This window comes from Peromyscus eremicus, chromosome 2 (genome assembly GCF_949786415.1).
Source record: "Peromyscus eremicus chromosome 2, PerEre_H2_v1, whole genome shotgun sequence".
In the NCBI taxonomy this organism is placed as follows: domain Eukaryota; kingdom Metazoa; phylum Chordata; class Mammalia; order Rodentia; family Cricetidae; genus Peromyscus; species Peromyscus eremicus.
In genome coordinates this window covers 17,601,651-17,615,347 of record NC_081417.1, presented here as the reverse complement: position 1 = coordinate 17,615,347, position 13,697 = coordinate 17,601,651, and the positions used below count along the sequence as shown (strand labels likewise).

The following is a 13,697-nucleotide window of genomic DNA, read 5'->3' as shown; positions in this document are numbered from 1 at the left end:
TTATCTAGGATGATGCAATTCCTATTGTGCTTCCTGATTTACTTACAAGTGTGGAACACAGGATTGTATCTGTAGAGGAGGAATGGTAAGGCTGAGGAGATGTGGGCAGAAGAAAATTACTGTTATTCTGGAAGATTTCAAAATGTCCGTTGTATTTACATTTTCATCTCAGTAAATTCAAAACGTCACCATCAGAGTTTTATTTTTGTTTAAAAGGATGCTATTAGTTAATTTCTTTAAAATAGCTTACCTAAATAATTATCCACAAATATATGGATGAGTACTTTGTTTTGATTTATTTTATTTTGAATGGCTTGAAATGCTCATTTGATTAAAAGGAAAGCAAAAAGAAAATCATGTATAAAAATAAAAGATGAAATAAACAAGCATAGACTCAACAATGGAAGAAACATTTCCTATCACAATTCATAAATTCTAAGTATTTTATAGTAATCTATAATAACATATGATGAAATAATTACAAGAAAATAACAAAAATGGGGACTATAATTTAGCAGTGAAAAATATGGCAGGGTTGAAGAGACAAAATAAACTTTCTTAAAAACATTCCCATGCTCTTCAGCCATCCATTTTTAATTGTTTAGACAGCATCATCAGCAATCTCTCTAGTTAATCTAACATAGATTGTTTTCATTGTAGCATTTTTAAGTTCAGACTGACAAATAAAATTATGGTAGTACTTTATAAAAACACTAACTTGATAAACCATTCTAAGGTTTAATTTGACTTCAGTAAACAAAGTTTTCATGATTACATAAATCTCTTGCCTTGGATATATATTGAGATGCTCAAAATCATGCCAAATGGCTTATAGATAAAAACATGCAAAGTTTTGAAGAAAATTAATGTATTGACTTGTTTTCTAGACTTCAAACAATTTCTTTTAGGTTATAGTTTATTGTTGTAAAGTCTTATTTGTAAGTATTATTATTATGCTTTTTAGAAAAGACTGAAAACATATATATACATATATATACATATATGTATATATATATATACATATATATATATATATATACAAGTATCGTTATACAGACTGAACAGGCTGCATTTATATATTTAGTAATATATATTATATAATTTAATATTAGATATTATATATTACAGCAGTTAATTGTAGCAAGCTTGTTTTCAGCCTCCAGCCCACAAATAGTGACATTGAGACTCATTAATTATGAAAGCTTGGCCATTAGCTTAGGCTTATCTCACTAGCTCTTATAACTTAAACTAATGTGTTTCTATTAATCTAAGTTCTATCAAGTGGCTCGGCTACCTCTACTCTGTGCCATATGTCCAGCTCCTTCCTGCTTCCTTGGGGTCTGGCTGGCCACCCTGCCTTTCTTCCCAGAGTTCTCTCTCTCTGTACAGAAATCCCACTTATACCTCCTGCCTAGCTATTGGCCATTCAGCTTTTTATTACATTAATCACAGCAATACATCTTTACATAATGTACAAATATCCCACATTTCCCTCTTTTTGTCTAAATAAAAAGGAAAGGTATTAACTCTAATACAGTAAAATTATATATAATAAGAACTATTATCAAGTAAGAATTTTATTCACAATGTTTAGTCCATTTGTATTTGGCAAATTTGGAGACATTACTCCATTATCTATCTTATCTTGATGAGTCCAAAGTTCTAAACCACTTTCTATTATAACTTGTATTACCAGCCCAAATATATCCTTTAATACCTTAAAACATCTTCTTAGACAAACAACTTAAGCTTTTATGTCTCTCACCCTCATAAACGTTACATATCTTTTGTGAATTTGTTTTTTTAATTTGGTAACAAGGAAAACTTTAATTATAACTATCTAGTCTTCAACCCCATGAAAGACCAGAGAAGGATATAATATTACATGAGTAAACAGGAAGTATAGAACAAGCAACTTCCAAACTATAAAACAGAGACTGCTGGCTGCATGAACTGTCACCCAAGGTTCCTCTGCAATGTTAGGACATCCATCTTCAGCCTATAAGCCTAGAATATTTGATAGACTTTTCTGTGAAGCAGGAATTTTGAAGGACTGTTCTATCTTGTCTTGGCAAAGTTCGTCGGTCACTTTCTTTTATGTCCTGCTTGTCCACTTTGGCCAGCATACTGTTAGTAGTTGAGGCTTAGGGCAGTTAGAGTCATTAGGGAAATGGCTAAATCTGCCACAATGAGAGCAAACTCCATACGGAGGTTCTCAATGCCAATTATCCTTCTTTGAAGTCAACTGGTGCTGCCAGGAGCAGACATGTCTTACTGTCATGAAAAGCTGTATGTTATTAAACCACCTTAAATGCTATATTCTGTAGGTCCCTGAAGTGTTTGAAGACCACCAATCTTTCTAAAATATCTCTGTTTAACCTTGAAAACATACCGGGCATGACTATAAGTTTAATAACCTGTATTTCTTAATTATACATTACATTTTAAAATGAGCTGCATAGGGACAATACCTTAAACAAGAGTAGAAACATTATATATATATATATATATATATATATATATATATATATATATATATATATATATATATATAAATTTGTATCAGTATACAAAAATACCTTAAACAACAGTAGAAATGTTCTAACGAAAATAACCTTAAATTTATATCAATGTACAAAAATACCTTAAATTTGTATTAATATACAAAAATCCACACGAATGTAAAATATTTGAGATTAATAGTTGCTTTTTAGTTTAAAAGTAGATTCAATAATTTATGCTTTTATCCTACCCTTTCCATATCCTTTTTCTTTTCAGAAAGAGAACCCTGAATCCAACCTCCTCTGTTTAGTTTTTTCCCTGACCATGACCAATAAACAACTTGTAATTAACCCCCCTAAACAATGACAAACATCCACTGAACAACCAGAAACCATCTATCCCATCTTTTGGGAATGTTGGCATCATGTTCTCTAAATTGCTTCCTATTGTCTGGGGATGATGACATCTTTAGAGGACCCTGAGAAAATTAGGATAATAGTCAAATCCTGGGAGAGCTAGCTGTATTATTTTTTGTTTAGTCTCTGTGACGGGCAAGTATAGAGCTTATCTGAAGTCTTGGCTAGAGTAGTCTGTGAGGCTGGACCCTCTCAGCCCGCAGCTTTGGAGTTTTTCTGGATGTAGGATTTTGAGGAAACTGTAACCGAGGCACTCTGAGAGACTGGATCCCCTGGGCTACTTGTTTTCATTGGTGTCTGGTCTTTTTTTTTTTTTTTTTTTCTGAAAACTCAGAAACTTTTAAAGGTAACATACAGATTTGTATTAATACAAGTATGGAATGTGTGGTTGGTGTACACAAGTCAGCTAAAGATGATTTTCTGTTTCCTATTTGAGCAGGTAAAAGGCACCTGTCAACTTTATAAGTCCATTTGGACTGCATAACTAAACTGTAATATAAATAAATCTCCATCTCTACCATATGAAAGGATGACATGTAATAATAAGTCATGAGGACTCTGTAGCCAACAAGATTTATCACGTCTCATCCAGTTTCAGAGCTGTTCCCATCTAGAGGGAGCAGCATATATATCATCTGTCTTGTAGTTTTTCTTTTTTTCTTCATGTGTGTAGCCAAGATTTTCAGGAGGTCTCCCCCAGTCAAATATGATCTTTATTAATTTTGAAGGAACCTATAGCTTTTTGTTTCCTGTGGAAACAAAGGCATAAATAACTTCTCCCCCAGTGTAACATATTTTCTGACTTCCATTTTACAGTTAAGATATCCCCCAAATATGCAGGCTAGATCAGTTCAGCAGCTCTTTTCACAATCCAGTGTCTCTCAGCAGCTGCCACATTTTGCTCATTAGCATTTAAAATATTTAAAGTTAACAAAGCTCTAATATGGTCCACGTGCCCTGTGTATTTTCTATCCTTATTTCTTTTATAGTACTCTACTCTCTCTTTAAAGACTTTATTATTTTTTAAACTGCTTATTATTTTTCTATGACTATCTATACCCATTTTGTTTTCTTTCTTCAGTATCTAAGCACATTTTTAACCATACTATATCTGTTCAGAGGTTTCCTAAGTTAGGGTCTGACTTTCTGTGCATCTGCAGTATTTTTCTGTCTGCATGAGCCAAACCTTAAATGGCTGGACTCTGTCTAGTACGTGCCTCTGGCGACTGGCTCTTCCCCATCTGATCCTGCGGGCAAAGGCAGGAGCTCCTAACTGTCCCAGCCACAGCTAACCACTGCAGTTCTGGGAAGCTGTTTTGTCAGTGATGTGGGGCAGGAGTTTTTACCTAGGCAACACACAGGCTGCTCAAGTGCTCTGCTGCACAGCAGGGCCTTTTAAAGGAGCCAGGCTTCTGTACTCCCATGAGCAGTGGGCTCTGGTATGTCTGGGACTTTTTTTTTAAGCTGTTTCAAGCCCTATATAGATTTATGTGCACCAAATGTAGCAAGCTTTCTTGTTGGACTGTCCTTGAACCATATTTGCCAGCCTTAATATTGATTATAAAAACTTGGGCTTTCTTGATTAGCTCTTATAACTTAATTAACCCATATATATGAATATATACATGTTGAAATATATATATGTATTCACTCTGTATTCTACCACTTTGTCTTAGGGTTTCTATTGCTGTGATGAAACCACCATGACCAAAAAGCAAGTTGGGGAGGAAAGGTTTAATTTGGCTTACACTTCAGCATTGCTGTTCATCACTGAAAGGAAGTCAGAACAGGAACTCAAACAGGGCAGGATCACAGGATCTGGGAAAAGAGCTGATGCAGAGGCCATGGAGGGAAGCTGCTTACTGGCTTGCTTCCCATGGCTTGCTCAGCTCATCTTGTAGAACCCAGGACCACCTGCCCAGGGATGGCCCCACCCACCATGGGCTTGGCCTTCCCCCATTGATCACTAAGTGAGAAAATGCCTTATGGCTGGATCTCATGGAGGCATTTCCTCAGCTGCGGCTCCTTCCTCTGATGACTCTAGCTTGTGTCAAGTTGGCACATAAAACCAGCCAGTGCAACCATGTGGCTTGGAATCCTCTTTGTATTACTGCATATCCTACTTGTTCTGAGTCTGCTGGTGAAATCGTGCTCCTAGATGCCTCCTCTCAGTTTCTCTCTGCCAGTCATACCTCCTGCCTAGCTATTGGTTGTTCAGCAATACATCTTCACACAGTGTTACAAATATCCCACAACAGTTAATGAAAAAAAGACTTGAATTTGAAAGAGAATGAAGAGGGGTGCATAGGAGGGTTTGTAGGAAGAAAAGGGAAGAGGGGAATGATGCAATTACATTATCTCAAAAAAGTAAAGAAAAAGAATAAGAAGGCATTGAGATGTCAGAAAACTTTATAATTCATTAGTCTTCTGTTTTCTTAGTTAAATATTGAATATTTTTAGGATAATTTTTAACAAAAGTTGTACATTGTCACTTAATTCGAAATATTTGTTCTATGCCATTTGGTCAGAACAATACTGAACACAATGAAGTGCAACAATTTTCCTGCCAATTTTGTCATCACTATCCTTTAAACTCTAACACCAAATATCGCCATGGGTTAGTCATTCACTTAATTAAGGCTATTGGATAATAAAAGCACCCATCTTTTTTTTTTTTTTTTTTGGTTTTTCGAGACAGGGTTTCTCTGTGTAGCTTTGCGCCTTTCCTGGAACTCACTTGGTAGCCCAGGCTGGCCTCAAACTCACAGAGATCCACCTGGCTCTGCCTCCCGAGTGCTGGGATTAAAGGCGTGCGCCACCACCCCCGGCTTAAAAGCACCCATCTTTAAGCAGTGATAGTCCTGGTAATTCTTTAACGAACAATTTTTGGAGTAGGGAATATGGAGTAGAGTTGTAGCACCTGCCTATGTCTGTAGTGTAAATATTTCTACTGTGTCTGATGACTAGAAGTAGAGCTGGGAAGATACACACCCAGTGGTATGAGTTGTTCTAACATACTACTGTAAACAAGACACATAAGATTTTATTTTCTAAAACCAGTATGTTCAAAAGGGTTTTCATAGGAAACCCTCAAATACTGAATTCCAGTGTATGCTATGAACATGATTAGTCTTACTAAATGTTTAGTATCTAACTTTGTCTGTCCTATATATGTGTATATGTATGCATATACATGTTTATATGTATGTATGTATATATATGTACTGTATGTGTGCCACACAGATTTTTTTTATTAAGAAATTTTTTTCCATTCATTTTACACACCAATCAAAGATCCCCCTCTTCCCTCCTCCCACCCCACCCCAACCTCTGCCTCCCACTCTCTCCCACAAGAAGGCAAGGTCTCCCATGGGGAGGCACATCCAGTAGAGGCAAGTTTAAGGCCCTCCCCCTGCTTCAAGGCTGCGAGAGGTGTCCCATCATAGGTAGTGGGCTCCAAAAAGCCCACTCATGCAACAGGGATGGATTCTGATCCTACTGCCAGGGGGCCTCCCAAGCAGATCAGGCTACACAACTGTTTCGCCATGCAGAGGGCCTAGCCCAGTCCCATGCAGGCTCCACAGCCATTATGTGTGCCACACAGATATCTGTTTTTAAATACCTGATACTTAGAGTGCATATTCTTTACTTAGAATGAACATTTTTTTTTCCCTGCATCTTAATTCTTTCCCATCTCTGAACCCAGGGGCACAATTTATGGGAGAGAATAAACAAGAATCCCTGTGCTGTGGAGAGAAGTCTTGGGGCCAGGCTAATGGGGCATGACAAAGACGCCCACTGAGTGGGGGACCTGAGCTGTAACTGCGTTCTGTCTTATTTGAGGGACTGATGGTTGTGTTTGGAAGGACAGTGGACGTCTCTGGGAGAACAGGGAAACAGAAGGCAGGGCTGCAATGCCAGGCATGCAGTGGTCACAGGAGCTGGAGGGGCCCTGGGGGGTCGTGTGTTAAAGTGCCTCCTGTGGCCAGAACAGACATTTCTGTCAAAGCTGCCAGTGAAAGAAGCGCACCCCATGGAGATTTCCCCCATTTCATGAATTCCCATTGTTTTTTTTTTTTTTACTTTGTTTTATTTAATCTTAGGCCACATCTGTATAAGTTCTGTCCAAATTATTAGCGACTTGAAGAAAAGAATAGGCTCTGGCTCATACTTGATAACACCTACTACATATTTGAAGATTTTCAAACATCCCCCATAGTTAATTTAGTCACTTAGTTAAAATGACCTGAAACTGTAAGCTGGAAACAAATCCTTTATCAGAACAGGGCTTTTAAAATACACCAGAAGGTACTTTGGAGTATTTTCCTAACTATAACTCTCATGTAATAATTTTCAGTATGTTTCCTATGTTTTGATCACCTGTTTTCATTTGTGCACAACAGGCTCATGCTATTTGGTTGGTTGTGACTGGTTTTTATAGAGATGGGGTGAACTTGGAGCTTTGTGCATACAGATTTACTGTGAATTAACTGAAATTTAATGTTAACACAGATCCCCTCCAAAGCTGTGGAATACTCCCAAGCATTGGACCCTTGCTTTAACATGTAAACTGAAGTGCATGAGCTGTAGACATTGCAAAACAGGGCTCTTGCTCTGGACCTATCGCAAAAGAAGCAGTTGATTTAGATAGTGCACCATTCAGAATGTGTATACTGTGCTTAGAGTTAACTTGCTAGATATCCTTTCAGACTCATTTAAAGTTCTGGCAGTCTAGTAAAAACAACAGAAACAAACAAACAAAAAACAGAGCTCAGAAATAATTGGTAACTAACTGAAAATTTTAAGAATGAAAAGTTCAGAATTACTGTTAGCCACGAGGCCACTGTTGCTTTGCTCCCATTCAACCAAGTCGGCAGCAGAAATCTGCAAATTGTAACTAGATTTTCTATGTCTCCTGCAGAGGATGTTTCCCAGCCCTGCCCCTGTGAGAAGTGTTCTTTGGTCCTGGATTGCAAAGGCTTGACCTTTTTCGACTACACAGGAGTCTCTACGCTTGTTGAGGTATCTACACAGCCTGGGTCAGGCCTGATTCCTTCCCTTCTCTTCAGTAGCAGGGGTATTCCACCTCGGCCACAGAGCTGAAGCCCCTTTCCCACAAAGGACACAGAACAATGGGCTTTATACTGGGGTAGGTTTGCTTCAGAAGACCAGTCTGGATTCTAGACATTTAGGGTAGGGGGTCAAAGTTGGAGGAGTGAGAAGGCTGAGATTTGAGAGGTATCGGGCATAATATCTGCCAGGAAGTGAATTTTCAGTCTTCTAGGATGGAGAAAAGCCCCCTCAGGTACTGCATCACCAGGCCAGTGCTCCCGGGACTCTGTGTCTGCCTGCTCCACTCACTGAAACTGCTGCGTTTACTCCCTGTCACACTGTGGCTGGGAACTGCTTTGTGAGGGAAGCTGGGCTCACACAGAGGTCCCCTCTTCTTTCTTTCTCTCCACCCATCGTTGCTTTATGTTGTTGTTGTTATTGTTTTGTTTTGTTTTGTTATTGTGTTACCTCTGGGGCTCTAGTTCAGTGATAGAGTGCTGACTAGCAATCAAAGCCTTGGGTTCAATCCCCCGAATAAATATATAAATAGATGAACAGCAATATTGATCTGTCAAGTTCAGGTTAATCACAGGTTGATACAGCTTCATACTGTGAATTTCGACTCAAACCTAGATATATTTTTTTATCTCTTCATTTGTATTTTAAATTTACTTTGAAATTTCCCGCCTTTCACATTCCAGACAGTGTAAGGTCAAACTGAGTACCTCTTGTCCAGGAGGATGAGAGCACATGTGGTTGGAGGGAAACTGGGTGTCCTGCTGGATCTGTCACTCACCAGCCTCGTGCTGGGGAATCATCCCACTGAAATCTCAGTTAATTCCTTTGTGGAAACGAGGAGATGGCTTGGTTTTTAAGAACTGAAGGTATTTAGAAAGCAAAGAAATGGAGCAAATCAAGGTTTGAGTACCTAGTCTCTTTTCACTGGACGTCCTCTGGTGGCTGGTATTTTTCTTTTCTCTGTGTTGTCTGAGTCCAGGAGAATGCGTTTAAACTCCTAGGAGCTCACTTAAAATTCAGTTTCAGAGGCCTGGCTCTGGTCCCAGGTCTTCTTTTCAGCTCTCCTAGGAGACTGCTGCAGGTGGTCCAGGGCCGTGCTCAAGGAAGAGTGGCTGTTTGTCCTCTTCACAGTTAGGCCTGTGGGTGGGCTTGCTGTTGGTATTGAACTGCACTTCAGTTGTGGCTGGAACTATTAGTTGCTTCTTTAAATGTTTGAAAACCCCTTAGAATTGGAGAAGAAGATGACAAGGGACCCACGGCCCTTGAGCTTAGGGTTGAAGGCTAACAGTTAAGATGAGTCAAGAAGACCAGGCACTGGGCATGCTAATGAATGAAGGGTTTTGTTTATCCTGAATCATGGTAATGGATTAAAAGTTCTTTATGCTGGATTCAGACAATTGATACAATTTATTTTTAAATTCTCAGGAAAATTATACTTGTACTTGACAAGTTTTATGCCTGTTTTCATTTTTTTCTCCATATTATTTACTATTTGCTTTATTGCATTATGGCTACATTATAATGTGTGTTAAGGACATAGGCTATAAGGACAGAAACATTTTGGATTCATATATCAGTCAAATACTACTGTGCTTGGAGATAATGTCTATTTTCACTCTTTCTACCTCCCCTGCACTCCATGTGTGTGGTCACATGTGTGAGTGTGGACACATGAATGACATATGTGCTGAGCCATCTCCCCGGCCCCCGTTTCTTTGCTTTTCTATACCCTAGAAGTAGAGATCCCCACTCTATCACATTGTGAGCTCAGAGATGACCTATGACACAGGAAATACTCAGTAAAGTATTGACATGGCCAGCATAGTTAGGAAGCACTCAGAAATGCCAGTGTTTAGTATTGCTTTTCTCACTTTAGAAAGTCATTTCCTGAGCTAGTGAGATGCCTAGGTGGGTAAAGGGGCTTGCCAGACAAGCCTGACATGTTGACTTGATTCCCCAGAATCTGCATAAACATGAGAAGAATGAACTGACTCCACAATTTTTTTTTTAAAATCTTCATTGTATGCTGTCATGTGCTCATGGGTGACATAAACACATACACAGTAGTAGCATATATATATATATATATATATATATTATATAAAATTATATATATATATGTTTTAAAACCATTTCTTAAAGTGTAAATAATGTATTTGAATGCAAGACTATTTCTTAGTTCCAGCTACTTCGGGGAAGAGCCTAGAGCGAGAGCAGCAGGGCGCCCCCAGCCACGCCAGCTTCCCTGTGTTTTAGTAATGCTTTAGATTGTTTACTTATTTCAGCATGAAGAGTATTGCTCCTGGAGTTGTGGACTGAAGGGAGCTGGGTGACTATTTATTCTTTCACGAGGGACAGGGGTGGGGGTGGAGGTGGGGTTTCATGTTGGTGAATTGGAGATTGTATTTATCAACATCAGCAAGTCACCCATAATAGCAATGTGTTTGTGCTCCACTGGGCTTTAGAGAAAGCCAAACATGAGAAGTCACCTTGAATTAGTCACATTAACTTAGAGAAGCAGGAGCCACTCATTCAATGTCAAAGTCAGAGCCCATGTTTTATTTTTGGTGTTCTTTTTCATTTACACTCAAGTTGGTACAACTCTGATTAATCTACAGTTCTCATTTTGAAAGAATGACTTACTGAGGGAGAAAGATGGGAGAAACTGTGTATCTATAATGTCCATGGTTACAATGCATTCTTAGATCGGATTGTAAGTGCAACTGTCTGAGTCCTGTACATAAGAAGTGTGACTATCATATAACCAGTTCCACCAACCGTAAATGAACCTTTACACACACTTTAGGCACACTTCATGGTCTTATTTTGCTTTTGATGAATTTAATATCAATCATTCATAAATTGTTTCTGGTTGAGTTGTCTAGGAGGTAAGAGTCAAGGCCCTAGTGCACCCAAGCATTAGTTAGAATTTCTCACCTTGATGGATTTTTAAAACTGGAAAAATTAAGCCGGGCGGTGGTGGCGCGCGCCTTTAATCCCAGCCTCGGGAGGCAGAGCCAGGCGGATCTCTGTGAGTTCGAGGCCAGCTTGGGCTACCAAGTGAGTCCCAGGAAAGGCGCAAAGCTACACAGAGAAACCCTGTCTCGAAAAACCAAAAAAAAAAAAAAAAAAACTGGAAAAATTGGTTCAGGTTATAATGAGGTTTAATAGCTGGGATTTATTGAGTCAATAAAATATTCCTAAATTGTGTGAAGTATGAAAGTTAGCAGGCCAGCAGCCTTCATCATTTCCACAGGTTGGTCCTTGACTTTCCATAAAAGATGTTGACAGCAATCTTATATCATTCTTACAGGGAAGAAAAAACTTTTCATTTTTCTAGAGAAATGGTAATATGAGCAGCTAAATTTGGTCTCTGTAGAATAAATGTTTCACTGTGTGTATCTTTTAGAGCTCACTGGGCATATCCTTAACTGTGTAACAATGCCTCCCTCTGGTGGCTTGACTTCAGAAACATTGTTTTTATCATTTGTCTTCCCTAGGAATTATTGTCTTCCCCCGCCCCACAAAACCCAGTTCCTCCCTCCAGTCTTCTGTTCTGAACTAACCATGAGTGTGCTCTTTCACTTCTTCCAGCTTTACCTGGACTGCAAGAGCAGGGGTGTCGATGTGTTCTTAGCCAATTGCACAGGTAAGAGTGAGGCATTAGCGAACATCAAGCAAGGACTCTGCTGCCCCATGTGTCTTTACATATCCTGTGCTTTCTTGCAGCATCCTTGATAAAAGCAATGACATACTATGGGAACCTAGACACTGAGAAACCAATTTTTTTTGACTCAGTACCCGCTGCAATAAGTACCATCCAGTCAAATAAGGTTAGTTGATTAACTTAGCAAGCACGCATTGTAAGAAAAACTAGCCTACAGAATCAAGGGCTTTGGAAGTATTATAGCAGTTTCCCTTCCAACTTATATAAAAAAATCTATTAATATTCCTTCTCTTTGCATCTGACACATTTACTGTACACATTACTTTGTGGGCAAGTTAGAACAATTGTTAAATAACTTGGATCTTCTAATGTTGTCATGGCTTAGAGAGTTGAATGATCACCTATCAAGTGCAGATTCTTTGCTTTAATGGCCTTCAAGATCTACTGTCCTGAAATTTGATCTTGGCTTTCTCCAATGCAGAAATACTAAATATATATTTTAAATATTATTTTTATGTTTAGATACTCTTGTCACTATCTTCATTTATATTGTTATCTTTTGAAACAGCATTTACGAAGTCTAATGGTCACACGACTTCAAGTACACAAATTACTGTACAATATTGGGCTTTTTGGGTTAGTTTTACAATGATTCCCAGAGCTGTCATTTCCTGCAATTTTCCTGCGACTTTAAAATCCTTCTGCCTTCCTCTTCGCTAGGACAGCATTAGTGCTTCCCACAGTGAGCCTTGTCATCTTCAGTCAGAACAGTATGTAGTTTCCAAATAATGCTGTCATTATTAACATGTATTGAGTATCTACTGTGTTCTAGAATATTCTAAAAGCCTTATTCATATTGCGTAAGTTTGCCACTCCATATGAGGTAGATACTCTCATTCAGCCACTTTTCGGAACTAGTGAAACCAAGATGAAAGGAAGTCACACCATTTAGGTTGCTACAGTCAGGACCTTGGATTTAGAGCTTCCTCCCAACATCACTATTTTCTCACACCTCGGAGAATGTTCATTTTCATACCATGACTTGTGGCTGGCTTCTGGTAACAGTCATTCTTTCACTATAGGACTGACTAGGAGATATGTGAGTAATGAGTACTTACTTCTTCCTCTTCTCTTTTAGAATTTGAGCAAGGTCAGTGATCACAGCGAAGTCTGAGGCCCCCTGTGATGAAGTGCACATCTCATCTTTAGCAACTGTTCCGAAGAGGCCAGATATTGGCATTTTGCACAAATTTTGGTGTATGGATGCTGCATATGGCCTCTAGTTCAGTAAGAATGATATGAGTCAGCAACTGCATAGCCATTGACGAAGGCTTGCTGACCCCTTATTTTTCTAATCTTTCTTAATAAACAGATTCATTTAGTTGTTTTTTATAGGGATCAATATGCATGTAGGTTTAGCTTACTAAATAGTAAAGATGCTTTTATGAGAGTATTTTGTATGGTCTTATCTCTATTTTGTTGTAAGCTAACAAGTGGAAGAACACTTTAATTGGAAGTGGTTTGGACTATTTATAAGCCGTTCATAAAAAATAAGGTAATCTAACTATACATAAAAAGAAGTTAGCAGGGCTGGAGAGATGGCTCAGAGGTTAAGAGCAGTGACTGCTCTTCCAGAGGTCCTGAGTTCAATTCCCAGCAGCCACATGGTGGCTCACAACCATCTGTAATGAGATCTGGTGCCCTCTTCTGGCCTGCAGACAGACATACATGCAGGCAGAACATTGTATAATAAATAAATAAATCTTTAAAAAAAAAAAAAAAAGAAGTTAGTCGTTTTTCCATATTTACCCCAGAGTTATTTAAACATCAGTAAGATAAAGTATCACCATATACAGTGAAGAATAAAATCCACAGAAATGAAGCAACTAGGAAAAAAGATAAACTAGAAGATATTGATGTCAATACGGATCAACACAATCACTCTGAGTATTCATGGATTCAACTGTGCTTTTGTACAAGGAAGAAACCTGGCGTTTTAGCAAAACCGAGTCCTTGAAATTCGTCTGCTTAATTGTGAATAC

General features: G+C 38.5%; 1 protein-coding gene across 1 annotated transcript in view; it reads left to right on the top strand.

The window, feature by feature from the left end:
* Nucleotides 1-13,209, top strand: part of Slc26a7 (solute carrier family 26 member 7) — a 125,437-nt gene extending 112,228 nt beyond the window's left edge. The window contains exons 16-19 of the mRNA XM_059253885.1: nt 7,840-7,940; nt 11,583-11,637; nt 11,718-11,821; nt 12,794-13,209. Of these exons, the coding sequence (XP_059109868.1) occupies nt 7,840-7,940; nt 11,583-11,637; nt 11,718-11,821; nt 12,794-12,829 (296 nt within the window). The 3' untranslated portion in view covers nt 12,830-13,209. The remainder of the gene's footprint in view (nt 1-7,839; nt 7,941-11,582; nt 11,638-11,717; nt 11,822-12,793) is intronic.
* Nucleotides 13,210-13,697: the final 488 nt, after the last annotated feature.